Here is a 27,594-nt window from a genome sequence, read left to right on the forward strand (position 1 = left end):
AAATATAACTTAAAAAAATATAATAAAATTAAAATTAAAAAACTTCAGGAGAAACTAAACAACTAAAACTAAAACTATATTTTGGTCAGCTAATTTTATCATACTCATTCACAATGTGCTATATAATCCCTACCTCTTTGTCTAAAGCGGTAATTAGGAAATGATATGAAATATCAGTCATTTCCTAAACAAATAAAGTTCCAGTTAATTAAGCTTCTTGAGTAAAAAAAGAAGTTAATTAAGTTTCACAAATGGAGCGAATATTCTCTAATACCCTAATCTAAGATAAGTTATAAATATAATTTCTTTTTTTAGGACCATCACTAATTAGTTCTCATAACACGTTTCATTTGATCGAGACTCTCAAATAATATTAAAGTTATAAACTAGAAATGATCCCTACTGAAATTACAACAATCGTGAGCAACCACATCATTCCTCACTTTGTCATTATTTCCCTTTTTATTTTAACTTTATTCTTCTCATTTTTCACTAAATATAGATAATCTACATCTTGACAAATAGTAGTCACAGCAAAGCAAATTACACGGGAAAATAGTATAAACCAACTCAAGAATAGTTTAATTGTTTTCTTTTATTGACAAGCATAGCTTAATGAGTTAGATAGCGTTAAATTGAGAAACATGATTAAATTAAACCCATTCACCTTGGTTCACTTCTTTTTGAAAGTACAAAACCGAACCTTCTAATTAAGTTTGTTGAGCTCATCCACGAAAGCGAAACACCGCGTGCACAGCCACGTTCCAGTACTCCCGCCACCACAAACACCCTATCGAACAAACCAATCAAAATAAGCCACGTCATCATGCACGTGCAAAACCACATGTGATTCATTAGCCAACAACGTGGGTTGTATGTGTTTCAAAATTTGTTGTCTTAACACTAAAATGCGGCAGTTATACTTATAACATAACACGATGTATTGTCATCACAGAATGGAATTATAGAAAATTAGTGAAACAAGATTATGTGCAATCACAATGTGTAATTGCATCCAATCACATCATATTATTCATTTACTTAAAATTAAATGGTTTAAAATTCTAAAATGAATTTTTAATTCTTTTTTTTTTTTTAAATTTAAACAGGTGAATTTTAATGGTACTATTTAGAAAGTTGTGGAATGAATTTAATCTAATCTAAATTGTGAGAGCATATTCAATCATAAATATCTTTGTCCGCCATCGTAAAATTAAGTAAAATTTAATTGTTAACTAATTTAAAATTATGTCAAAGTGACCTAACAACAACTTTCACAATTTAATAATAATAAATTTCTAATTGTTATTTTTTTTTTATTATTTATCATCTTTAAATATTTATATCATGTATTAACAAACCATTTTACTGCTCTCACTCCTTTAAAAACCATTTCACCAACTCCACCTCCTCCTTCTCTATAAGTCACCGTTTCACAACAAAGTTTGATACTTTGATATTGGGTTTGTTTGGGAGAGAGAAATTATCATCAACGATGTTTAGGAGAGATCCTGAAAGTTGTAGTGTGGGGACACGAAACATAACAGGGGATAAAGAGAACATTCAAAGGAATTCATGGCTTGTACCTTCTTTTCTGTTAGTTAATCTTTTTGTTTTCATTGTTGCAATGGGAATCAATAATTGTCCTAAGAACAATCTTGGTTTCCAAGGTGACTGTGTTGCTACGTTCCTTCGAAGGTTCTCTTTCCAGCCTTTTCGGGAGAATCCATTGCTTGGTCCTTCTTCCTCAACGTTAGCTATTTAAATTACTAGTGCTATTTTTGGTTCAAATATCGTATTTTAATATTTTTTTGCTTGTCTTTTTTGTTTATTTTTATTTTTTGAGTTTGAATTTTGGTATTGTTCTTATTGATGATTTCACTTTGTTTGTTGACATAAACATTATCCTTCATTTCTTGTTACTTTATACATTAAAAAAAAAATTATATTTTATAAGTTATGGGAATAAACAAATAAAAATAATAGGGCACATTTTAAGGTTCTTTGAGTTGTGTGTGATTAAATGGTTCCAATGATGAACCGTAAAAAGTTTGAGTACATTTTTACATCGTTGGGTGTTAGAAAAAATTCAAATCCCACAATTAGTAGAGTTAAAATCTCGAATGTATAAAAAGACAGAGTTAGTTTTATAAAAATCAATTAGACTCAATATAAAAATCTAATATAACATTAAAACTTATCTATTGTATATTTAAGGGTTTTAAAAGTTATATTATCCTTTAAATTGAAGTTTATAATTGTATAATTTTGTAATTTGAAGGATCAAACCTTATAAAAAAGTTGGTTTATTGGTCTGAAAGACTGAAAGTGTATTTTGTTTTAGATTGAATTTCATGACAGGATATGATTTCACCAAACATATCTATTGCAATTTTGCCATTCTCTTATTCTACTATATATGAATAATAATAGCCTATTATATATGTTCTTGAAGAAAAGTTATTGATTTGTAATGTTTGGTTGATTTTTGAAGATTAACTAAGATGGGAGCTCTTAAATGGGATAATATTGTGCACAAGCATGAGGGATGGAGACTTGTCACTAGCATTTGGTTACATGCTGGAATAATTCATTTTCTATTCAATATGTGTAGCTTAGTCTTCATCGGCATTCGCCTCGAACAACAATTCGGATTTCGTATGTTTTTGTTCTGTTGTAATAATATCTTCCTGTCATTAACATTTAGGGAATGCCATACAAAACAAGGACAGACAATGGACTTACAATTTTATTATTAATTGCAATAACCTTATCTAATAACTTAACATTTTTTATCTCAAACTTATGGCAGTGAGGATTGGAATGATATATCTATTGTCTGGATTTGGTGGGAGTGTACTATCTTCTCTTTTTCTTAGAAATAGTGTCTCTGTTGGTGCTTCTGGTGCTCTTTTTGGACTCTATGGAGGAATGTTGTCAGAACTTGTTACAAACTGGACTATTTATTCAAATAAAGTGAGTGTAGCCAATTAATTTGAAGCTATATTCTAAATGCTTAATCTGCGTGAAACGATACTAACTTTTCTTTAATTTGAGAAACATATCAAGGTAGAGTTAACTTTTATTTCTAACTGTTTTTTCGACCCTTTGGTAGGCAGTGGCTTTGCTCACCCTTCTGTCTTTCATTATCTTCAACCTTGCGATTAGCATTTTTCCGCACGTCGATAACTTTGTTCACATTGGAGGATTTGTGGTAGGATTTCTCCTTGGTTTCATTTTGCTGCGTCGTCCGCAGGATGTTTGGATAGAGCAACAATGTCTTCCTTGCGGTATTCACCTCGGGTCAAAATACAATGTTTACCAACATGTTCTATTTGTCTTTTTGATTCTCTTGATTGTTGGGTAAGAAAATTCTATCTCATCAATAATAGTATTCCCCTTTCTTTATATGTTTCCCTTCACTTTGTTATGAATTTTGTTGTGTTTTTATGTTAATCTAAAAATTTGTTTGTTTTAATCTAATGGCAGGCTATCGATTGCATTGGTGATGCTATTCAAGGGTGAGAATGGATATGATCACTGCCATTGGTGTCATTACCTAACATGTGTGCCAACTTCCATATGGAGTTGCAATGATAGTGACTCTTAAACGTAGAGGGCTTATAGTTTTCATTAGGAATTTATTTTCTTCTATGTTATGTGTATAGCCATAACTCTTAGAAACCGAGAATTTATTTTACGTCTACTTTCGTTTTCGTTTGTTTTTCAATTGGGTTGTCTTTGTGGATTTATATCTACTTAATTATAAAAAATATATACACATGGTATATAGCATATATTGGACTAAAAAAACAGAGGCAAACATCAAAGTCTTATAAGAAACAATAAATAGGAAAGTTTATCCGGAAGAAATGTCTAAGCATCCAATGAATGATGATGTATATCAGAACATACTTACTAAACAAATTCGCAAAGCAACTTGGTTGGACTTTATGGATTGGACACCTCAGCAGAATAATTCCTTAAACTTTAGATTTTTGTATAAAAAAATCTTGAATTTCAAAGCTATACATTTCGTAAACATAAAAGTTACGATCACCTCTCAAACAATGCGTTCCTTAAACATCGGTATGCAAAAGTGTAATTAGAAATAGTTGCGTCATGCACGGCTCAATGTTCATTAAAAATTTGTGTATGTAATGTAATAAAGTCACGAGGTTCACATTGCACACCAACCAAGTATTTTCCTCTTATATAGTAATATTATAATTTATTGAATGAAATACAACTTATTTGTATAATGGGAAGCTACATTGCATTAAGAATAATTGGGGCGTTAATGTTGCTATCCTCAGCCCCATTTGTTTTTGCATATATAGAATGCTCCACAGTCTCTCAACTGTTTTCTTCATGCTCAATCTTCATCACTTATGGTACCCCAGACCCAATTCCAGGGTCCCCTTGTTGTGATGCAATGTCTGGGTTGAGTATAATTTCTAATTCAGGTGATAATAAGCAATCTGTTTGTAGATGCATAATGGGCCTCATTCAAACTTACAACCCAAATGCTACAGCTATAGGTACCTTGCCAGGTTTATGTGGTATCTCTTTGGGCTTCATACTTGACCCCAATGTAGACTGTAGTTTATATGGAATTTCTTCTGGGCTTGGCCTTAACTAAGTGTAAGGCCCATAATCTACTTTTTATACTATTCTATTTATGCATCATCTAGAAACAATTGTTGACGAATTACAAGGTAAAATAAGATAGAATGTCTTCAGTTATGGAGAAGAGATTTTATGATTCACTAATGGATATAATAATACATTGTTTGTTGTAATTTGATTAGTGAAGTGCATTGATCTATAGAAGTGGATAAAATGTAATTTAGTTTCATTAAAGTTCTTCCAAATGAGCATCACACTTAAATGTAAATTAAACGGTTAATTTACAAGCACATTTACTCAATTTAACCGTGGTAATTCATTATTTTCTCAGAGTTGTCTTAGAAGTACAAAGTAGTATTTATAATCTAGGGGTTTAAGGACTAATTAATCGGAGACTTTTTCAACTTTTAATCACATCTCATGAACATAATAAATTAGTAAATTAGTCTGACATACGTGAAGACAAGGAAAAGTCATAACACATACAACACAAAACTATTGAAGAAAAAAAGAATTAATTGAATTCTATTTTATTATTCTTGAAAATATATTCTGCAGATTCTTAATCCACTTATAAATAAATTTTTAGTTAAATTTAATTTGAAGTTGGACTTTTAACACATTTTCTTCACACTTAAGATTATATACCTATTTGAGTTTATTTATCTCATATCAGTGACTTAATAATATGTAGTCTAATAAATTTTAAATAGACTCTGATATTCAATATTTTTTTTTATAAAAAAACTAATCAAATATTGTGTGCAATGTAATGACAATTGAAAGAGATCATAAATTATTTCAATAAATTAAAGATTTCATGAGATATATATTGATAGCAACTGTACCTTTTTGTAGGAGTTCAAGTGATCGGTGGAAGGCATCGGAAGAAATCGCAGAAACTTAAGATGTAAAAAGTTAGGAGAAATTTGTATTACACTAACCGAAAATAATCGTTGAAATAGAGGCAAATGCGATATTTAATCAACCAAGTAAGGCAAGTCGAAATTTAATTATGTTCTAGCTCGTGTTGGACCAACCTTAAAATACAATATTTATTTTTTTGGTAACAAAATACAAATACAAGATTGCTTGATTGATCACATAACTATAAACGATTTATTTAGGTGCAAAATCTTCTATCTAAGGAAAGTTAGATTATAGTTAAATTATAATTAGTTTATCTTTATTGTGTAATTTTACTGCATTTGTTGTAGTATAAATATTGTGTACATTTAGTTTTTTAATTTACAAAAATAATTCTTTTCAATTCCAATACAGTACCGGTGACCAATACCCTCTCATTTTTCTCCTTCTTTCTGGATTTCCATAGTCGATCCTCTCCACAACCACGGCCAATTTAATTATACCTCACATTCCACCTACTAACCATGCCAAACCTGAAGGAAAAAAATAGAACTTATTAAATTCTACTTTATTATTCTTAAAAACATACTCCACAAATTCTTAATCCACTTATAAATAAATTTTTATGTCACATTTAATTTGAAGTTGGACTTTTAACACATTTACCTCAAGCTTAAGATTATATAACTGCTTAATATGTAGTTTAATAGATCTTAATATTAATATTAATATTAATTGGGGGATGTTACAGGAGACAAGCGTGGTTAACATTTTTCCTACAAATTTGAGGTCTCAATTTGATGTGGAATAACAATTTTAGGTCCCAAATTGATGGTTTACTATAAAAAATTTAAATTTCATTTCTTCTCTATTTCAAGTTGTTCCCAATCCAATCTTTAAATATATGAATATGATCAATGTTTGATTTCTCAATAGGTAATAATTTTGTATATATATATATGGAGGAAAACTTGAACTACAAATCCAATACAATAGGTAATAATTTTGTATATTTATTGATTTATTTTTGAGTTCGAATGTTTTTCTTCTAAATTTGAGGATTGTACGTGAATTCAGTTCACGTACGTTGTATTGCTACGTGAACTAAATTCACGTACCTTAAAAAAATAAAAAATTAGAATTTACGCGATCTTAATTCACGTATACGTACGTGATTTAAGATTGCGTAATCAATAGAGTTTGAAAATTCAACATCTCATATGTACGAAATCTTAATTCACGTACGTGTATACGTGAATTAAGATTTCGAAATCATTGAAGATTGAAAATTAAACAATTTATGTGAACTCAATTTCAAGTATGTTTACGTGAACTCAATTTCACGTACGTGAACTGAGTTTACGTATATTTACTAGAATTCAGTTTACGTAAACGTACTGAACTCCGTTAACGTAAACTTACGTGAAATTTAGTTCAGGTAAATGTTAGCAAAATTATAAAGATGGTTAATGATGATTAATGAAGATTAATGATGATTGATGATGATTAATGATGATTGTTGATGATTTATGAAGATGGTTAATGTTAAAAAAAATAAAGAAGATGAAAAGGTGTTGAATGAATATGATGAAAATAGAATAAAAAAGAAGAAAGGTTAGGTTAATGAAAAGGAAAAAGAAAAAGGTAATTTAAAAATTATGAATTTTTTAATATTTGTGGGATGTGGATAGTAAATTAGAGAGTGTTGTAGCAAAATTGTAAACTCTTTTAGAGATTTAAGAATTAAGTAATGAGATACTTTTTCAACTTTTAATGACGTTTAATGAATACAATTAATTAATCCGAAACATGTGAAAGTGCAGAAAAGTCACAGTACATGCAACACTAAACTAATTGAATTCTTTCTATTGAAAAAAAGAACTTATTGAATTCTACTTTTTTTATTCTTAAAAATATACTCCTAAATCCATTTATCAGCTATGCCCCACCTAGTATTATTTATATTGATATTTGATGGTTGTTGGATCTGTCAACTGAGGTCTATTCAATCGTGTAATTTTCCTTTTGTGTCTCCATAAATTAATTAGATCATGATGATGCTTTCAAAAAATGGATCTTCAATAATTAATAGTACTATTTTATCATTCACCATCTGTCATTTACTTTGGTCCTGCTTTTCTCATGGTACTGTATGTCCTGATGAAACTAATTTCATCATTACACATGTTTTGACCGTTGAACTATTAGTTTTGAATTCAAAGTGATTCAAATAAACTGCTTTTTTCAGCTATTAAATTATATATGATTGATAAAAGAAAAATCATGAAAGCCTAGCAAGCCATCACACTTTATAAAAGCTGTAAAAGAAAAGTGTATTTTAAGTTGCCATATGATCCAAATATATATATATATATATATATATACATATACTCTTACCATTTGGTTAAACCTAAATCATCTCTAAAAAAAATCAAATTGTAAACTAAGAAAAATCAAATGGTAAAGTAAGAGTAATTTTTACTTATAAATAAATTTTTATGTCACATTTAATTTGAAGTTGGATTTTTAATTCATTTCTCTTACATCTAAAACAATACACCTGTAATTGTAATGTGATTTTATTTGTTTGATAGCAGTAATCTAATAATATGTGGTCTAGTAAATTTTAAATGGATTCTGATATTATTTTAAAATTTAAATTAAATCAATCTTATTTCTACAAAAGGAACTTATAAGTTGAGAATTTATAAACACATTTTAATTTTATATATTATATCACTCTGATTAAAAATAACAGGTAAGGTGTCTCAAGGAACCGCCATTCCTACATTTTTCTCACAACGAGGTTTGTTACATAGTTAATTACTTGATTTTAACTAGGTGCACATTTTCCTCACGCAATCTCAAAAATAGAACAACACAAGTGATCAAAGGGAAAGGAGGTGGAACTGAGGATTAATGTTGTCATGTTTCACTTTTATTTATGTGTATTATTTTGTCCTTTTGTTTCATATCCATTTTGATTAAATGGACCACCGAAAGGCTAATTATAAAGAAAGATAAGATATAGTTTCCGTGAATTGACGTGGATAGATCATCATGGCCAATGGGAACTAAACAGGTTGAATAGTCTATTGAAAACAGGTCTTCTCAAAACAGGTATGAAATTAATATTGTAAAGTGTGTAATGCTCTAGTATTTAAATATAAATTGTATAATATAAATCTTAAGCTTAAAATTAATAAAAAATAATGGCAGTCATTTTAACTACTGATAAATATATAAATATAACTGATTGAATTCCGTCTTATTTCAAACTAGTTTTGTTGTTATAGTAATTAAATTGACAGTAAGTAAATAACTTTTGTTTTTCACTTTGGAGAAAAACTCCTTTTAAGGTAACCTAACCAGTTGGTACGAAGTGTTCAGTTCCATATTAGTAAAGATTCAAATCATGAACATTCCACAAAGCAAAATAGTCAAAACCAACTCATGATTTTCAAATCAACCCACTTGACACTTGTAAAGTCAACAAAGTAAATTTTGATAGTATATGGACAAAAGATTACACAAGTACAAGTAAAAATTATAATTACATTTTAAAAAGCTGCCACACACAAAAAAATAAAAAAACAAGCAAAAGATAATACAGTATGTCTGGTTTTTCACTTTTGTGGAAAAAAGTGGTAATTAAATGTCTTAATACATAAACATAAGGGTAAGCAATGTGTTACCTTAAAAAGGTACTCCTATTTCTATTGAAACGATTCAAAACATGTGAGACTTTGTTGCTCTTTGAATCAGAAGAATCTTGATCGGAATTAGTAGGGTCCACATCACAAAGACCTTGAGAATGTCTTCTAGTAGAAGAACTGTATCTGTCAAACTCAATCCTTTGTCTCGGTGCACTCTGTGATCTAACCTTGGCTCGAGAAGATTCAGTGTTAGCCATATAATTAGGGTAACCAGAGTATCCATTGAAGAAACCCCATGAACACTCACTCTTTGTAGGTGTAAAGGGACTTTTCCTTGCAGAAAATGTTTGTGGACTATTATCAGTAGTTCGTGAAGCTAGACTTTGATTTTGAGCTTTTGTTGAATGTTTTGATATAGACTCATGATGTGCCATACATTTCTCATTATTATTATAGTTAGAACTGAAATGATAGTGTGGTGTCTGAAGGGAGCTTGTAGTGTGATGATTGGTTTTGAAGTGTGGTTTCCAAGTATCTACTTCGAGAATCTTATCAATTTTTTCATGATCAGGGTGTTGTTGTTCATTTTTCTTCAATGAACCATCTTTGCTTTCACTACATTCCATCCAATATTGGTCTAACCAACTGGACCCAAATCGTGTTCTTTCTGAATCAATCTTCCTAAAGTTTGCATTGGAACTACTTCTCTGCATATTTATAAACAATACAAAATTAATTGTTCTAAAATGAATTACTTTTTCAATTTCTGATGCACTTTTTCTCAATTATACCTTTCATTATACTTACATTACTTTCGATGCAATATCTTGTATTATGCATTTACGATATTGATAAGCATCAATATCTAACAAAATTAATTTACTAAAAGTAATATTATCTCTTTTTTATTTATATATTTTTCGTAATATATGCGAAATGTTCAGATAGTTCAGTTATTATGAGAAAGAGAAAGTATCTATTACCATTAAACTAAAATGACATTCTTTATTTGAAACTAATTTTCTAAGTATACTTCTTCTTTAATTAGGATCAGACAAATCTTGGTTTTTTTGGGAAGAAAATGTACCTTCAGGATGGACGATCCACCTAATTTTGTACTGTAGACATGATGTGGGTGCTCATATTCTTCATGGACCTATAATTAAGTATAAATTTAAAAAAGAAAAGGAGATGTTAATGATCACCGGTCATTCTTTTCTGAGTGATATTAGTGATCACCTAGAATTAGTTTTTACAAAATTATGTTTGTGTCAAAGTTGAAAATTACAGATGCCAAATTCCAAGCATATGTTAGTGGTGTCATTGACACATTAGGAAGATAGAAGAAAATAGTGTTTGGTTGCTTACAGGAGGGTACTCAGAAAGTGAAGACTTGAAAGAAGGCAGCACATTATCTGATGACAAGTGCGCACGAGTTGCACGTGCCTGTGTCTGTAGTCTCACCAATGTTTGCATGCGCCTTAGCATATCTGAAGTTTGCTTTCTCACAATGTGGCCCCTAACTAGTGCTTGCAACTTTACTAATGCTTTAAGTGCTCTCAATGCCCTCCTTGCCTTTCAAAATTCATCAAAAATATGCTGTCAAATATATATGTCCCCTTATATTGTTCTTATGCAATACCAATTAACAATAAAGTGTATGTTTGGTTTAACCTTTTGCCGCACTTAAACCGTTTTTCAATTCAATTTTGATCATGATTTGAGTTATGTTTTTTTACGAGAAGAGTTATGTGACATAACCACTAATTACTAATATTTATTTCAATATAGATATTATATTGTTGAGACATCATTTCAAAAACCACATAAAGAGAAAATAAAGCAAAGTGTTGGGGTATAACTAATAATTAATGCTAAGCGGACAGCCTATTGAAACGACAATGAGATGACTAAAGAGGTTTTATGGTTTACAGAATTAGTGAAAACATAAAATGTTGAGCAAGGTGAAGCTCCATTGCATTATTGTAGTCAGAGTGCTATTTATTTGATAAATAATAAAGTATATCACATTAAGATCAAACATATTGATGTAATGTTTTTCAAGATGACAAGGCTACTTCCATATGACAAATATTACTTGAAAATGTACATACTTTTGAAAATGAAACTGTCATGTTTACCAAGTCAATCACCAATGACAACCATTAGAAGACATAAGTCATGCAATTCATCTTCGAAGAGGCAAGATGTTCGTCAAGATGAAGATTGTTTGATATATCTTATAGTTAGTGCTAAGTGGGTTAATTGCTCGAGTGACAACCAACGTGTCTACCATTTGTACTTGACCCACCGGGTGCTAGGGGCAAAACCTCCCTCAGAAAAGTTCGGAATAATATTGTGATATGAATCATACTATTTAAGTATAAGTTATACATTGTAAAATCTAATCTTAAATTATAATAGAAATATATTACAACCACTATGAAATTGAAGACGAAGACTTAATTAGCCAAACATCATCATAATCAAATATTATGTGTTCTTTATTCTATAATTTTGTGTCTTTATTCTTTTCAATCAGAAGTATCCTAATATAAAACAAATGAATAGAACGTTTGCTACTAATTGAAGTTAAGACCCTCTAATGATAAAATGAAACTTCATTTGAAAAAAGACAAGCAAGAAAAACGTGCAATACTACAATTCCTACCTTCGTTTGCCTAGCCTTGCCCTTGCATAACAAGCTGAAAATCGAAAATGCATAATTGGAAAAGGTTAAGTTAATTAGTTAACTGATTGTAACCTCTCTCCCTCTCTCTAACATTATAGTAGTGTATTATCTTAACGAGATTTACTCATTACGTTAGGTAATGTTATAATAATAACAGTTTAAGTAAAAGTAAGTTGTAAAGCCACTTTTTCCCACAAAGGAATGGTTTTTACCTTTTGAATTGGCAAAGTAAAGAAAACGACTTGAACACAAAAACTCCCCCATACGCAGCCAAAAATGAAATTAGTGGTTTCTCGTCACTCTCATATAGTCCTATTATTACATTACATAACATTTAGTAATAGCAACCTTACCTACTAGTACTTGGGGCTATTACCTCAAACGTGGTTGATGATGGGTTGGCATAGGGCCACTAAGGTCCATTCTACTTTGCCTCATGTAAAGGTTACCATCATAATTCTTTGTCTAGGGGTCGATCTCTCTCACAAGACTATCACATTTCCTTATCTTAATTAATTAAATATTATAATACATTTATGGTCAAATTTGTTGATACATTATTTGCTCTCATACTCTTAAATTTACCTCACATCTAACCAAATAGTGGGGCTCTCTTGTACTATTCAAACATTGTCTAATTTTATTTATTTGAATTCAAAGACCCTTAAATTCTTATATATAGTTCAATATTGTTACCCACCTGATCATTTTTCTTCTTCGACATCCCAAACAAGGGATCACTTGTTTAATTTGTTAATCAAATCCGAAATAAAAATAAAATCTCAAGTTTGAACAAATGACAAATAAAGCAAATTGTGAGCACTCAGCATTAGTACACACGTACACAATTCCAGCCGACAGAGAAAACAAACACTTTCCAGAATGTTACTATAAATAGGAATGCGGGTAGCATTTATACAGGCTATTTTCCTATTTTGGAAACTACTCTTACTCTTTTTGAAAGAAGGGTATTATAGCTTCTAACGTTAAGATATTGACTTTAAATTTCCTCGCAGCTGTAAAATGGTGCTATTTTAATATTAAAAAAAAGTACTTTTCTAGTTTTTTTTTTTTTTATAAAAACGGTTAAAATTGACTATCTTCTAATCTACTATTTTTGATAGCTTTATTTCTATCTCTTGTAATTAATTATTTTTTTTATTTAAATAATATTTATTAACTTATCTTTTTATCTAAATAATCATTCTTTTTTATAAATTTATTTTGATCACTAATTTATCTACTAAATACATTAAAATTATCCAACACCAAAATTAAAGAACCCATTTTCAAAAAATACTTATACTTTAGATATTTGAAGGTATATCGAATAGGAATTTCACTGTCCCTATAAAAAAAAATTAAATTTTCTATCTATTCAATTTACATTTCACATATTTTTAATTAACTATTTAACTTAAATGTGTGCGCGATATATATATATATATATATATAACCACTTAAAACTCATACCTCAGAGAGAAACACACATGCCTTTTGAAACTCTTAACTTTATCACACACTCTCAACGAATTGCTCTATCACACATATGTCTTTTGAAATCTCTCACATTTTCCACTCTCCTCTCAATCTGCCGCCCACAACCTCAGCCGTCACCATGATTGTCGTCTCACCCAGAAAGATATTATATATATTTAATAAATACAAAATATTAACAAGAGTATTAAATTTAAAAATTAATTCAAACAAATAATTCAATAAAAATATATTAAAAACATAATTAATTAATTTAATTAAAAAATTGTTTAAAATCTTCTAAATATCATTATAAATATATCAAGTTGTACTGATAGAATCTGATATATTTAAATATATTGAAATGAGTCTGTTAATTTGTGTAAATTAGCAAGCTACCTAAGTTATATTTAAGAAATTTATAATATATAATTTGTAAATTTACACCGACAAAAAAAGTTGAGTAAGTATAAATTAGTAAGTCTCTGTAGACTTTGCTGACTTTCAAACACTAATTTTTAGTTAGTGTAAGTTAATAAATTAATTTTTAAGGTGTATGCAATAAATTTGTGAATATAAATTTAGAAACTCTTTAATAGAATAATAGAATTTGGTATTATATAATTGATTGGATATAAAATTATTTTACACCTAAAAAAACAAAAAGTAAATAAAAAATAATAATAGAATGGAATTTAGGAAGAAACAATAACAAGATTGACTAAAAAAAACAGTTAGCTTTCGGTAGATATAAATAATAATAGTTTCTTTATAAAAAGAAACTACGGTTGAAATTTATTTGACCAGTGTTTGTTGCTGGAAAATATTATTCGAAGCAAAAAAATAAAAATTGATTTCAACGGGGAAAACTGAGGTCAATTTGAAATATGTGCGACACCATGGTCATGGATTATTTATTTTTAGAGAGAGAAAAAAACTGAATCAGGAAAACGAAACAAACGGACGAAAAACACAATCCCCAGAAACAAATGTGCATGTGATTCCAATTTCCAACGATTTCGTTATTCATTGCGGAAAGTAAAATAAAATAAAATAAAAAGTAGAAGAATTTACAATTTTAACTTACCAGGTAACCACGGAAAGCCGACTGAATTCGAACGGCGGCAGTCTCCTCCGGCAACCGTGGCTGGCCAACACGCGCTTTAGGCCTTCTTATGGTACTTCTTCCAGCAACCCCGGTGCTTGTCAGTCTGACCACCTCTGCAGCTGCATGCGCGGCGGTTAGAGCAGCCTCGGCGACTGCTGCAGTAGCGGCGGCAACGGCGATAGCATGTTTGTTGGCATCGACTATGGAAGCGGAGGAGTCAAATTGAGAAAATCCGGAGGGTGGCGGTGGGAGTAACTTTCTCCTGCTGCTTTGTTTGGCGAAGGCCCATCTTTTCTTGTTGTTATCAGATTTGGAGCTTGAGCCGTCGGAAGGAGGACCCTGTTTTTTGGCGCCAAAGAGACGCCGGAGAAATCCCATGTTTCAACTCATTAGTGAATGGTTTTGACTTTTGAATGAAGAAAGGTTTATGGATTTGGCGAGAGAGAGAGAATAATTGAAATGAAATGAATTAATTAGTTAAGGTGAAGAAGTGAGAAAAAGTAGTTGAAGAAAGAAGTGGGAACACTTGGACTTGTATATTTCTAGAGTGTCGGAGACTCGGTCGTCATATTTCTTTATAACAACGGTTCAACCTCACGCGCACTTCTTTCCTTTTTTCTTTCTCATTTTACCCAATTCTAATTTATTTTTCTTTCACTCTATCAATATGTGAAATAAGATTTAATCACACAATTCTAAATATTTTTAATCTCTTGCTCTCAATTTTTTTTCAAATCTTCAACATTTTATCCATCATGAATTTTAACACTAAAATTGGATGATGCAATAAATAATACGATGATTAGACAAATAATATGATGACATGGTAAATAATTGATGACGTGTGTATATTGGAATTGTTCAAATAATTATATAATTATTTGATACGGTTAATAAACTTCAAGAGTGGTTGAAAAAAATTATAGAAAAAAAAAGTTTTTGAATATTTAAGACATATAAAGTTTTGAGTCAATAATGAAATAGTTACGAGTTCTTCATTTCCAAATATTTATTATTATTATTATTGTTATTATTATTATTATTATTATTATTATTATTATTTTTCAATTATGCTTTGTCTTTTTTTAATTATAAAAAATATATTATGGGAGACACATTCAACATAGAGAAAAAAAACTCATTTTCCTATGCAATAATATTGATATATGATCTTGAACAATAATTGACAATAGAAAAACAATATTATTGAAGTATCTGTGAACTAAGGATTTGTCACATGTAATGTGGCGATGTGCGTATGTAGTCGAACTGACATTGTGATGATTTGAAGATATTTGATGATTTCTAATTTTTTTTTTGTACGAGTTATTGAAATGAAAGTTTTGATGAGTAATTAGAATTTTTTAAGTATATTCATGAGTTATTGAGTGATAAGTTAAAACTGAAATTATATAACGTATGAAATAAGTGTACTTGGATAAATGAAAATGTTTGCATTATATATTGAAGAAACAAAACATAATGGAATAGAAAATGAATTTGGAATGTGCCACTTCAGAATTTTAGTGAGTTGGCTATTGAAGAATGTGGCATAGATAAAGAATTTTGAAGAGTTTTGTTTTAATTATTATAATAGATAATAGATTTAACTTATTTTGAAACTATCTAAACTATATATTCGTTATTTTACATTCTATCATTTTTGTATAGAATGGTTATGAAAGTGGTGCACATGATAAAATACCTTTCATATCATAAAATTTATGTACAAATTTCACAAGTGAGCAAAATATTAAAGATTCAAAAATTTGAGAGATTAAAATCTCATATTTCAAAATGCAATAATGATAACTTCAAATTAGATAAAATATAAAAATTAAAATTGCAATGAAATCATTTTTCCTTAATCAAAATCTAGACAAGTATGAAATAAAATGATAAGTATGAATGATTGATACATTATTTTGATAAATGATCTACAATGGATCAACGCTTAATTCATTCAAAATACAAATGATGAATAGTATCGTTTCTTGAAAATTGAAGTTCACAATAATCATTGTTCTCATAAGTGAGACAATGAAGTGATTAATGTCAATTCGACAAAAAGAACAAAAATGAATTGAGTTATAAGTTAACTATATTTATTTTTTTTTTATATTTTAAATCGATCTCAATCAAATTATTGTGTTATTTGCTTTCTTTTATTTTTCTAACATATTATCTTTGATTGATTAAAATTTAGATAAGTTTCACTAAATATGCAGATTTCATATAAATTTGATGAAATTTATGTGAATTTTAATTAATAAAAAAAATATGTTAGAAAATGTATATTGCTAATAATATTCCGTTAACTTTAAAAAGGTTAATCAAACCTACTCCTTCACTTTTAATTTTTAAAAACTTTGATTTCTCACTTGGATTGTTGTAAATTGGTTATTGATACTTGGAACTCTAGTTATATTGTTTGCCCCAGGGTCATTCTTTCATATAAACTCAAATCTTCGAAGGTAAAATGAAAAGATTAGAATAAATGTGTTTTTAGTGATGTTAAGCTTGAGCAATAATTACGTTTATGATGGTTTAATTGAAGAAATAATTCCAAAAGTTATTTAGGAAGTATATAATTTTAATCTTACTAAATTACCAATTATGGATGAAAGCTGTTGTAAAAAAAAAAAAAACCACTATTGAGGAAATTCATAATGCGGATTTTGCTATGAACACCGACGGAAATCCTGGACTCGATGGGTTTAGAGCCTTTTTACTATAAACATTATTGAATGATTTTAATGTTGCGCTTCAATCCTTTTAGACAGGTTGGATCTTTCCAAACTTTAATTCTAATGTTGCGGTCTTTCCCAATTTCTGCCCTTAGTCTCACAATTGAATTTAAGTCTATCACCCACTTTAAAAGCGAAACTGAAATGATCCGAATATTATGTAGTTATATCTACCTGTGTCTGTAATATAAAATTGAATCGTATGTATTGGTTTTATATTTGAAAATTATATTCGAATTAAATTCAGTGTAATTTTGAATCAGTTTGAAACTATTTTTTAAATATAATTATTTTATTATTTTAAATAATGTTTTTTAGTTAAAATAGATTTTGAAAAAATAATTTCAAACTTCTTTCAAAAAAAATATTGATTTTTTTTCAAGATTAATAGGTTAATAAAATTTCCCAATAAAAAAAATTTTCGCAAAAAAGTTTTCAAAATTATTTTGACAAGTTTTTGAGAAAAACAGACATAAAATTTTTTTAAGAAAAGAGTTTAGATTATTTTTCAAAAAATAATCAAAAATATTTTTCTCAAAATTTAAGAGAAAAAATCTTAATTAAGATTAAAAAAAATTTAAAATTGTTAAGCTGATTTTTGAATTAAATTTAATTAACTGAATTGTTTTAAATATGTGACTCAATTTATAAATTATTTAATTAATTTAATTTTTTTAATACAGTTCAATCCAATATATTAATATAGTCCAATTAATGTATATTTTGTACGGTCCTAACTATATCTTCCTTAACTAAAATTTCAGCATTAGGTGAGGCCTTTATTGAATCAGCTTATTACAATGTATTATTATACGGTTCTCAAAGCGAAATGTATCAAGAATTTTAAGAACTTTGTCTGACACAAATTACTTTCCAAAAGATTTTCTTGTTCATTTTGGTAAGGACTTAGGAGCTATGTTCTAATGTACTATTTCTTGTTAAGATTTCATTGCAGAAGTTCTGTATCTATCTTTTACTTTGAGATAAATATCATGATCCTTCTCAACCATATAGTTAAGTCAATTCTAGGGAATTATTAAGGATCATAATACTTTTACTTGGGTTCATATTTTAAGGGAGGCTAATCTGTTAGATAACAAGCTCACTTACTCAGTCACATTCATCGGCTTCTCATAAGCTTGCATCAGCTCTGTACGAGCTTGTCCTGGAACTCACAACTTTGTTTGCACGCTAAAGAAACAAAATTAACCAACTCTAACTGAAAACTAATTGGAACGGTTATTGATAATTGCACTTTATATTCACTTCTCATTGTCACTATATAGTGCTCGTAAATGGCCTCATGGCTTATAGTCTTTCAGGCTCAATTACATTTGAAGACTCATTACACAATAACACTTTTTATAGATTGAGTTACACTTTTATGTTTGGCCACTCGTTCCATGATCAACTTAACATTTTTGAATAGTTTGATCTGATTTTGTTTATAATGTTTTGTTAACATACTCTTCTTATACTTGATTTATCCGTTGTTTGTTTTTAGAAAAGGCATTAGTAGCAAGTCTAGTGATACGAAACTTATATAAAACTTATATAGAATGCAGCAAACACAAAATGTCATATAATATCATCTAAGGAAAAAATTCCAACTTTCTTTATTTCTTAGTACTGATTATCACATCTATTTTCTTGTGATAGTTATATCACAACATTATAAAAGAAAAAGAAAAGTCACCAAACAAGACGGAAGTGTCCTTCTTTCAACCTTTTATTCCCCATGGTTCACATCATCATTCTCTAATTGCCTAAAACTGCAAATTAAGCAAGAGAGACACCATATTATTTAATGAGATAAAAAAAAAAAAACAAGCGGAGAATAAAAGCAATTATATAGAATAAACTAATAAAGGGAAGAGATATATGTATGTATGTGACAACAGTGTGATAGCAATACACACTATAACACACTTTTAGGTCCTAACATAAATTTAGCGAATTTCAACCAATTAGAGAATGCGTCAAAAGAGTGTTGCTAGCATAATTACCGCAACCAAAGGATGGGAGTTGGCACTGAGAAGTAAGTTGAGAAGCGATTCTGAGTGTGTTACAGAGACAGTCACGGTTGGTAGCTTTGAGTGCACTGCAGCAATCAGCACTTGGGTCTGCATTGGTACCAGGAACAACAAATGGTGCACAGACATTCAAATTGCTCAGCTGAACTGGGCAGCTACTTTGTGCTTCACTCGTCTCCATCTTGCTCCCTAATGCTATAACCAATATAAGCAACATTGCAACTTGGCACTTCATTGAAACTAAACCTGCCATGACTTATCTGCTAAATTAATTTTGTTTACTCAAAGGTATAATAACTTATTATTGTTATGATATACAATAACTTATGTCCTCAATTTATAGTAAATTTTCTGGCATTGAAGGCTTGATTATTTTCATGAGTTACCTAAACAAGAGTTTTTCTGCTCACAACATTTGTGTTTAAATTGAGAAAACAGCAAGACACTGCCAAAATTTCTCTAAATTAAATATTAAATTTATAAGATATGTAAAATTCTACTAAAAATTTTCAATGTATCATATGAACTAACATTTTATGTCATTGTATATTGGCGCAAAAAATGGTGGTGGTTCATTTGCTAGAGGCATTATTAGGTATTGGGCCAGAAGTGCACCGGCCTGTTATCCGTCCACTGTTAGGAGTCAAATAGTTTTCGCTGCTCTGTTAAGCCAGCTTCACGCGTATACAATGTCTAGGACCAACAAGACTGGGCCTTCGCCAAGGCCCCATTGATCATCTCTAAACTTGGGGAGGGCAAGCCAGCATTTGCAGCAAACATAGCCCCACCCAATAATCTCCGAGAAATGTTCCACCACATTGACGCCCTCACTTGAGTTACAAGCAGGAGTTACCCAACTCGGCGATCTGACACATGTGTCAGATGGCTATAAATAGTAGCATACTTGGTATTCTAGTCGATGTGGGGAACTATGGATGCTAAAGCATAAAACTTTTTCCTCTTCGTGCATGCTCAACTCACATTGCCTAAAATTTTGAAATAACATGCTATGCTAATTATATCGCTGAATTTGTTGGTTGACAAGATTCCAACGTTCATTTTAATTGCATTTCACAATGAAACAATTTACATTTTAGGATTCGAATCGTGATAATTTGTTGGTGCAAAATAACACCTTGGGTTGATTTATTATCATGAAAAAACGAGTTTATTCCTTCGACCAATTTGATTGATTACAGTTGCAGTACTAAAAAGTGGCTAACTTCTTAATTGTGAAAATCATTTTGTATATCTTAATTTCTTCGATGCATACTCAAGTTTTTTCAATCAATGGTATTAGATATAATGTTATATTTGTAAACAGTTAAAACTTAATAATATTTTATATTGATATTGATTAGTCTCTCAGGACATGTGACCATCATAACATGTTATTCTTATATATGATCAAGCATTTAATTTCTCCTCTCTTAAGCTGCTGCAAGACGCAATTCTTAATAGTTTTGTTAAAATCGAGGTAAACGATTTATGTTTATATTTTAATTTTGAAAGTAAATCAATTTGATGCAAAATTTAGTATTAATTATTCAAAATATTTGTCAAAAGAGATATTTAGCATTGGTTTTACTTGGTTCCTCGGTTGGTGCTCAAACTTTGAGTTTGCATCTTCAAACTGAGATTTCAGTATATATAATGTTTGACATATGAGAATGAGATTTTAGTTCTAAAATGTATTCTAACTTCTAAGTTGAAAAGAAGTTGAAGCTCTCTTTTGTTAAGTTTCATAGTGGATTCTCAAATTTATCCACAAAATTTGATTAAAAGAAATTCAATTTTATAGAGTCTATCTATTTAAGATTTTTAAAAAATTTAATTTTTATAGTATTTTATTTTTTTATTATAATATTTTTAAAAAATAAATTTAAATAGTTTATATTAAAATATAATGTTAAGTATTTCATCTCTTTGTTATAATTTTTTATTTATAATGAAATTTTTAAAAATGATTATAATGAAAGACTATTTTGAGAACCTCTTCGTAAAAATTATTTTAGAAAGATACTTTTAGAAAAAATTGATTTTATCATGTTAAAATCTATAATAATAAATATCCAAGTTATTGAATGTTAAAATTACTTTTTTTAATTGGTAACAAATGAATCTAAAACAACTTCTACTATTTTTAAGTAAATTTTCATAAAAATAATTTTTTAAAATATAAATCAAAATCACTTTTTAAAAATGCTATTAACCACTTTACTTTACTTTAATTTTATTTTTAATTAAAATTTTTTTTACTACGAAAAAACCAAAATCATTATGTAAACGACAGAACAAATTTGAATCAAAATATCAAACATGTTCTATAAAAAAAATATCAAACATGCTATAAAGATTTGGGCTTAACTGCTTTTTATTCTTCAGACAATGCTTTCTGCAAAATGAAAGAAAAATGGCACTCCATAAAAAAAATGTGTGCATACACCCCTCCCAAAAATTTGTTAATTCTTTAAAAGAATAAAATGTAAAAAAAAAAAAACAGAGAAATAAAGCATAATAAAACGTGAAAGAAAAACTAAATAAAAAAAAAAATCTATAAGTATTTAATTAGTCTTCTATGAAGCAGCAGCAGGAGCAGTCCAATACTTCTTGACAACAAATAGAAGTTTCTCTCTTTCAAGTGGTCCATCTTCATGGTCTACAATTTGACTCTGCCATTCCAATCCATCACCAATGCTCTTTACTTTCAACAGTACATCAACATCATCTCTGATTATTATTGCTCCTTCAGGTCTTAAAATCCTATCCATTTCTAGCATAATGCCTTCCAATTCACATCTAATACAAACAAACACAAACCACCTTGGTAACTTTTTACAAAACTATGTCTTATAAATTAGTGAAAACATTTGTCTAGTAAAATAAAACATGTAAATTAACCAATATTTTACCTGCCATTGTAAAGGCTGAACAGTGAACCAGCATGAATTAAATCATAGGTTCTTGGATAAGTAGACATTGCTTCACACCTAAAACAAAATTAAGCGATTCATTAGGACAAAAACAGATAGAGAACTTGATCAATTAAATAAAAACGGATTATTATTAATTGTGCTAACCAATCATGATATATTCCAATCAATCCACGCTCATATATTGCTCCAAGTGAGTTAACCTTAGCTTGGACAGGAACCACATTCATGACCCAAACAGGATCCTCAATTAGAGAAGAGGCAAATCCACCCAAGTATGCATTCATATCCAAAATGTTGCGGTATCTCCCAGACTTTCCTAGTTGATTGTTCACTTTCTTATAATATGACACCCTTTTCTTCCAAAGCTCATTATCTTTTGAAAAAGCTGAAGGAGATACCCCTTTTATGGTAGCCTTCTGAATCCTTGGTGGAATGGAGTTTAGTCTCTGTGGCCAATTTTCCAAATTCCCACCAGCAGTTTCTTCTTTGCTGGATACATGAGGAACAGGACTCAAACATGTTTGCAAATCGGTATACCTGAAATTCAAGGTGGCCAAATTAAACATGTAAAACAAACTCAAAATATAAAACTTTGTGGCATTGAGTGTGAGTTTGAAATATGCATTTCATCAAAACGAAACAAAAACAAAAGGAGAGGCACAAACCAGGCTTTGTCAGAAGGGTCTTGTGAAGTGCAGAAAGGGCGGCTTGTAATGGATTTGCAATCTAAATGGTTTTTGGGTTTCTGCCAAATGGCAATATCGTCTTTCTCAACAAGCTTATTCCAGCAAAGGCTTTTAGCAACCTTCTCAATTTTTTTCTGTTCTTCGTTCAAATCCTCCTTTGTTCTCTGCCAACCATTCCAGTGTTTTTTCCAGTGAATTGGTGGTCCAGATAAAATCCAGTACCCTCCAGGGCGTAGTACTCTATCTATTTCATTTAGAAAAATCCCATCTATTTCCACAAGAGAGAATAATTAAATAAATAAAGATACGACTAAGTTATTTGTAAATGATGACAATAGACTATAGTTTATATATATATATATACCGTGTTCGGCCCATGGGATGAGGCAGCGAGAACAATGTGACATGTCAAAAGATCTGGAAGGGAAGGGTAACCTCTTGGAGGCAAGTACAGCAATCAATGCAGGAACTCCTCGTTCCAGAGCAAATTGAACTTGTGCTTCGTGGGTGTCCCTTGGTGCAATTGATAATGTTATGATGTTACGCGACATAAGATAAGCTCCCCAGCTTGCAACCTGCATTATATATTCACATTTTCTCCTGTTATTATTAACTATACAAACATATACTACTATTACAAATAACATAATGCCTTTTAAGCATATCATATGCGTAGCATGTCTATAAAGTATTTCAATTTTTTCGCTCTTAGTCCGATTGTGTTACTGTTCTAATGCAATTTCTATAAAAAAGAAAATCGTTAATAAACATTTCAAAGTATCACAAAATTTAAAATATCAATAGTAATATTAATGTGTCAATTGATGAACTATTGTTATTAAAAAAATTTACTATTTATTATTTGATAATTTTCAAAATTACAGTGGTAACAAATTTTTATATTAAATAATATTTACTATTTTATTTTTCTCATTATATTGAGCCACACCAGAGTGAACTACCATAGTGTCATAAAAACATGTTATGTCAAACTGGTAATAAAAGCGATATAAATAAAGAGAATCAAATAAAAAAAATTAAAATTAATTTGACGTAATTCCAATTAACACCTAAAACATTATTGAATGCCTACCGTCGATGAAAACAAAAGCCGTCTCAGTTCCAACTTTCATTTTGCCAGCTATATGACATTTCACTATTTTAAAATTAAAAAATCTTGTGCTAAACTTCATTACCAAAAATTCAGTCAGAAAGAGAACTTCATTACCAAAAAAATACAAGTAGCAAGCTGGCTGAATGAAAAAAACTGTCTAAAACGAGGCTAGTAGATAAACACAGAAAATACCACAAATCTTTTTTTCCCATAGAGATAAAAAAGAAAACATAAATCTGTTCACACGGTGGGGACCGAAAATGACGTGTAAGAAAGATTAAGACTAAAAAAGATTAGAAAGAAATACAAAACTTTCCCTTATTAATTAAATCTTTGTTGGACAGAATCCCTAATTTAATGGAAAAAATATTTTGATTTATAACTTAACCTTATACGTTTTTAGGAAAAAAAAATCAAGAAGAAAAAGAAAAGAAGCGTGTGAAAGAGAGAGAAGGGATACCCCACAGCCAGTATCAAGAGCAGTCCTAATAGAACCATCTTTAAGATTAATCAACTTTCCGATGTCATCAATGTAAGCGTCAGCACCATTAGGAAACATCGTTCCACCGCCGGGAAAAAAGAACCGATCACCGTCGTAACGGATCCAATTCTGAACAGCTTTCTCAACAGTGAGTTCACGGTGAGGCACATTAGCATACCAAGCAACATCCCTACTAGCAGGCCACGGAAAGGGATTCCGATAACCGTAAGGCGGCGGAACTCTACACTTCAAATCTTCCTCCCCTTTAATCGGACAATGTCTCTCCCTAAATATCATCCTACTACGCTTATATCTTAAAGACCTTGTCGGATCCTCGCACGGCGTGTATTCTGTGAAATTCACGCTGCAGCGAGGGAAGACAATAGTTTTGGATAAAGACGTGATATCTGCAGTGACATTGTGGTGTGATTGAAAATCGAGAGTGGTTTTCGGGGTTTGGAGATTGCATGATGGTGGTGTAATGGTGGTTTTGGAGAGAGAGGTGAAACGTGCGCCTTGTTGGTAAGCGCCTAAGAGATAAAAGGCGGTGCAAAGAAAAACAAGAAGGAAGTAAAGGTGGATTTTTCTTATGGAGGATGATAATAAAGAGGGTTTTGAAGATTTGTTGTTACGTGAATATGTTGAATCCATATTCATCAACTTTGAAAGATGATTTTTGAGGTTTATTACTATTGATTTAGCTTTTTACCTCTCTGTGTATATATAAAGAGCATATATTCTTTCATACACTTTCACTTTCGATTTAATTGAATTGAATTGAATAGAACGCGTTTGGATTTTGGAAGGAAAACTTCTATCGTATATCCTTTTATAAGACACACGCCTCGGTTTTCCCAACATAAGTTTTTTGCAATTCGTCAATTTGGGATTGTTTTTATATTTAAATTAAACAATATTTGATTTACACACCCAAAAAAAAAAAATGGGAAATGGGAAATTTGGTCAATAAGGAAGATACTGTGCCTTGACTTTCTTAGGATAAAGGTATTTTTTTATAACAAAAAAAGGTATGAAATAATTTTTTTATGCAAAAAAATTATATAATATATCATATTTGGTAATATGGTTTATTGGAGATCTAATAGAAAATCAATTCATTTATTAGACGCTGGAATTTGTGATTGTGAATGACAAGTTGATGTTAATTTTTGGATACATAATTTATACAAACATTTTTTTAGTTTAAATAATGAATTTTAATGTAAATGATTTCTATATTATTAATCAATTATAATAATTAAATCACTAAAAAATATTTAATTTTAAATATTTTTAAATAATAAATTATAGTCGTAGTAATTTGTCAATAAATAAAAAAAAAATTATACTAACCATATACAAAAATTAATATCTTAAAAATATTAGTGGTGAAATAATTTTTTTTTTTAAATTTGTACCAATATATATATATATACACACAATAACAAAAATATCTATATTTTGCAATTTTTTAGTACAAATATCTAAATGATAGGTAAAACATATATATTTAGGCATTGTTTGGAAAAAATTAATGTGGGATAAAAGGAAAATTAACTAATTTAATTTGAAATATCAGATAAAATTACCAATTAAATTAAATGAAAATTATGAAAAGATGTAAGAAAATATTTTTAATTAATATTTTAAAAAATTAATTAAGTCAATGAATGTTAAAAGAAATTAAAACATTATAAATCATAAATTATAAATTCAAACGTTATTTTAATTAATTTATCAAAAATTATTAAATATAGTACTATAAACTCGTAAGAAAAAATAATTACTAAATATAATTATTAAATTAAATATTAATATTTAAAATGAAATATAAACAAAATTGATAATTAAAAAATTAATATATCTAATTTTAAAATTAAGATTAGATATATTAATTTTTTAATTTTATTATTTTTGTTTCTACAATAGAATATTATAAATTATTTATTATAAGTCATTACTAAAGAGTAAGGAGGTCTAGCGCCCCAAACTAAAGTCTAACGCAAAGTAAGACATAAAGTTCCATAAATCAACAGCATAAGTCTACCTGCTAGAGGAGATTGTTGATTATGAATTTATAAACATATAAAAATTATAAGTAAAGGATGAGTGTAAGGAACATTAGCCATCCAATCAGCGCCACCATTGGTCCATTAACTTCCAAATGTGAGCGGTTATTACTTCCCAATCTCTATCAATTAATTTTGGCCAACTAAGAAGACATTGCATTGGTTGATTAATAAAAATATATTATCGGTTATTTTTTTCTTCAATAACTAATATTAATAATTAATACAGTTAATATTATTAGAATTTTATTGACGGTCGAATAAAACATTCAGACATTCTTATTATCTATATCTTTCACCTAATAATTAATTAAGTGAACTTTATATCTCATATATATTATCATATTATTTTTTAATGAATACCATATATATTATTGATTATTATATTCCCTTTTTTTTAATAAATTTTATTCCCTTGTTATATATTAACAAAACAATCACATATTAATCGATAAATTGTTAGCTAGCATAACCAATGTGAAAAATTAATTTATAAATAAAACTTTCTGTTTTATGACAAACTTTTAAACGTCTATGAAGTATAATTAGTAATAAATAAATATTTTATATTAATTGAAAAAGATATATTCTATATTAATTAGAATTGTTTGTTTTGTGTAGATATTTATTATTTGATCACTTGTACATATATTTTTTGGAAATAATAAGAATAAGTAAATAAAATTAAGTAACTTACAAGAAAATCGGATTATATTAAATATAGTACAGTGATAGAAAATGTTAAAAGTAATATTTTTTATAATTATTTTTTTTACTGGATTTTTTTTTATAATTCTAATCAATCACAATTTAATTTTTGCTTTAGCAAAATATCTGTAAAATAATCAATTTCTTATACAGGCAACTATTACTTTTTTTCACCAAAAAAAAAAAAAACTATCACTTTTTTATTTTACTTTTAATGAATTTCTATAGTCACAATTTTTTTAATCAGTCTTTTAATCACTAACATATACGTTGAATGAGGAACTGATAATATTTATTTACAAAAAAAGAATACACTGGTATGTTGTGATCAATAATATGTTCATATGTTAGGTGTTAAAACAGTAAAACACTAATATCATATATATACCCTT

General features: G+C 29.0%; 5 protein-coding genes across 6 annotated transcripts; 2 read left to right on the top strand and 3 right to left on the bottom strand.

The window, feature by feature from the left end:
* The first annotated feature begins 1,382 nt into the window (after nt 1-1,382).
* Nucleotides 1,383-3,795, top strand: LOC101506405 (RHOMBOID-like protein 3). 2 transcript variants are annotated; one of them, XM_004496537.4, is made up of 5 exons: nt 1,383-1,752; nt 2,495-2,658; nt 2,813-2,976; nt 3,116-3,363; nt 3,490-3,795. In XM_004496537.4, the coding sequence occupies exons 1-5, from the start codon at nt 1,496-1,498 to the stop codon at nt 3,608-3,610; spliced, it is 954 nt and encodes a 317-aa protein (XP_004496594.1). In that variant the 5' UTR covers nt 1,383-1,495; the 3' UTR covers nt 3,611-3,795. The 2 variants fall into 2 exon arrangements, with proteins under 2 accessions (XP_004496594.1, XP_073223260.1); XM_073367159.1 differs by having other exon boundaries at nt 1,394-1,698.
* Nucleotides 3,796-4,235: 440 nt separating this feature from the next.
* On the top strand, nt 4,236-5,767 carry LOC101501683 (putative non-specific lipid-transfer protein 14). The gene is made up of 2 exons (XM_073368066.1): nt 4,236-4,644; nt 5,488-5,767. The coding sequence occupies exon 1, from the start codon at nt 4,262-4,264 to the stop codon at nt 4,640-4,642; it is 381 nt and encodes a 126-aa protein (XP_073224167.1). The 5' UTR covers nt 4,236-4,261; the 3' UTR covers nt 4,643-4,644; nt 5,488-5,767.
* Nucleotides 5,768-8,985: 3,218 nt separating this feature from the next.
* Nucleotides 8,986-15,001, bottom strand: LOC101506956 (protein IQ-DOMAIN 23-like). Its single transcript, XM_004496539.4, has 4 exons — nt 14,408-15,001; nt 10,521-10,727; nt 10,240-10,308; nt 8,986-9,859 (listed from the first exon to the last, which is right to left on the bottom strand). Exons 1-4 carry the CDS (start codon nt 14,804-14,806, stop codon nt 9,188-9,190), a joined length of 1,347 nt encoding a protein of 448 aa, XP_004496596.1. The 5' UTR covers nt 14,807-15,001; the 3' UTR covers nt 8,986-9,187.
* Nucleotides 15,002-18,768: 3,767 nt separating this feature from the next.
* Nucleotides 18,769-19,523, bottom strand: LOC101507588 (stamen-specific protein FIL1). The gene is made up of 2 exons (XM_004496541.3): nt 19,182-19,523; nt 18,769-18,947 (listed from the first exon to the last, which is right to left on the bottom strand). Exons 1-2 carry the CDS (start codon nt 19,459-19,461, stop codon nt 18,934-18,936), a joined length of 294 nt encoding a protein of 97 aa, XP_004496598.1. The 5' UTR covers nt 19,462-19,523; the 3' UTR covers nt 18,769-18,933.
* Nucleotides 19,524-21,611: 2,088 nt separating this feature from the next.
* LOC101507279 (probable methyltransferase PMT16) lies at nt 21,612-25,264 on the bottom strand. The gene is made up of 6 exons (XM_004496540.4): nt 24,405-25,264; nt 23,195-23,405; nt 22,810-23,098; nt 22,289-22,681; nt 22,121-22,198; nt 21,612-22,007 (listed from the first exon to the last, which is right to left on the bottom strand). Exons 1-6 carry the CDS (start codon nt 25,080-25,082, stop codon nt 21,785-21,787), a joined length of 1,872 nt encoding a protein of 623 aa, XP_004496597.1. The 5' UTR covers nt 25,083-25,264; the 3' UTR covers nt 21,612-21,784.
* Nucleotides 25,265-27,594: the final 2,330 nt, after the last annotated feature.

Source organism: Cicer arietinum, chromosome 4, assembly GCF_000331145.2.
Source record: "Cicer arietinum cultivar CDC Frontier isolate Library 1 chromosome 4, Cicar.CDCFrontier_v2.0, whole genome shotgun sequence".
NCBI classification, from domain to species: Eukaryota; Viridiplantae; Streptophyta; class Magnoliopsida; order Fabales; family Fabaceae; genus Cicer; species Cicer arietinum.

Coding starts and splice junctions, on each gene's coding strand:
- LOC101506405 (XM_004496537.4), top strand. CDS start 1,496: ATGTTTAGGAGAGATCCTGAAAGTTGTAGTGTGGGGACACGAAACATA. Junction 2,659..2,812: donor CGAACAACAATTCGGATTTC/GTATGTTTTTGT, acceptor AACTTATGGCAG/TGAGGATTGGAATGATATAT. Junction 3,364..3,489: donor TTGATTCTCTTGATTGTTGG/GTAAGAAAATTC, acceptor ATCTAATGGCAG/GCTATCGATTGCATTGGTGA.
- LOC101507279 (XM_004496540.4), bottom strand. CDS start 25,082: ATGAATATGGATTCAACATATTCACGTAACAACAAATCTTCAAAACCC. Junction 23,099..23,194: donor CATCCCATGGGCCGAACACG/GTATATATATAT, acceptor TTGTGGAAATAG/ATGGGATTTTTCTAAATGAA. Junction 22,682..22,809: donor GACCCTTCTGACAAAGCCTG/GTTTGTGCCTCT, acceptor CTTGAATTTCAG/GTATACCGATTTGCAAACAT.
- LOC101506956 (XM_004496539.4), bottom strand. CDS start 14,806: ATGGGATTTCTCCGGCGTCTCTTTGGCGCCAAAAAACAGGGTCCTCCT. Junction 10,728..14,407: donor CGGCTTTCCGTGGTTACCTG/GTAAGTTAAAAT, acceptor GAATTTTGAAAG/GCAAGGAGGGCATTGAGAGC. Junction 9,860..10,239: donor GTGGATCGTCCATCCTGAAG/GTACATTTTCTT, acceptor ATAAATATGCAG/AGAAGTAGTTCCAATGCAAA.
- LOC101501683 (XM_073368066.1), top strand. CDS start 4,262: ATGGGAAGCTACATTGCATTAAGAATAATTGGGGCGTTAATGTTGCTA.
- LOC101507588 (XM_004496541.3), bottom strand. CDS start 19,461: ATGGCAGGTTTAGTTTCAATGAAGTGCCAAGTTGCAATGTTGCTTATA.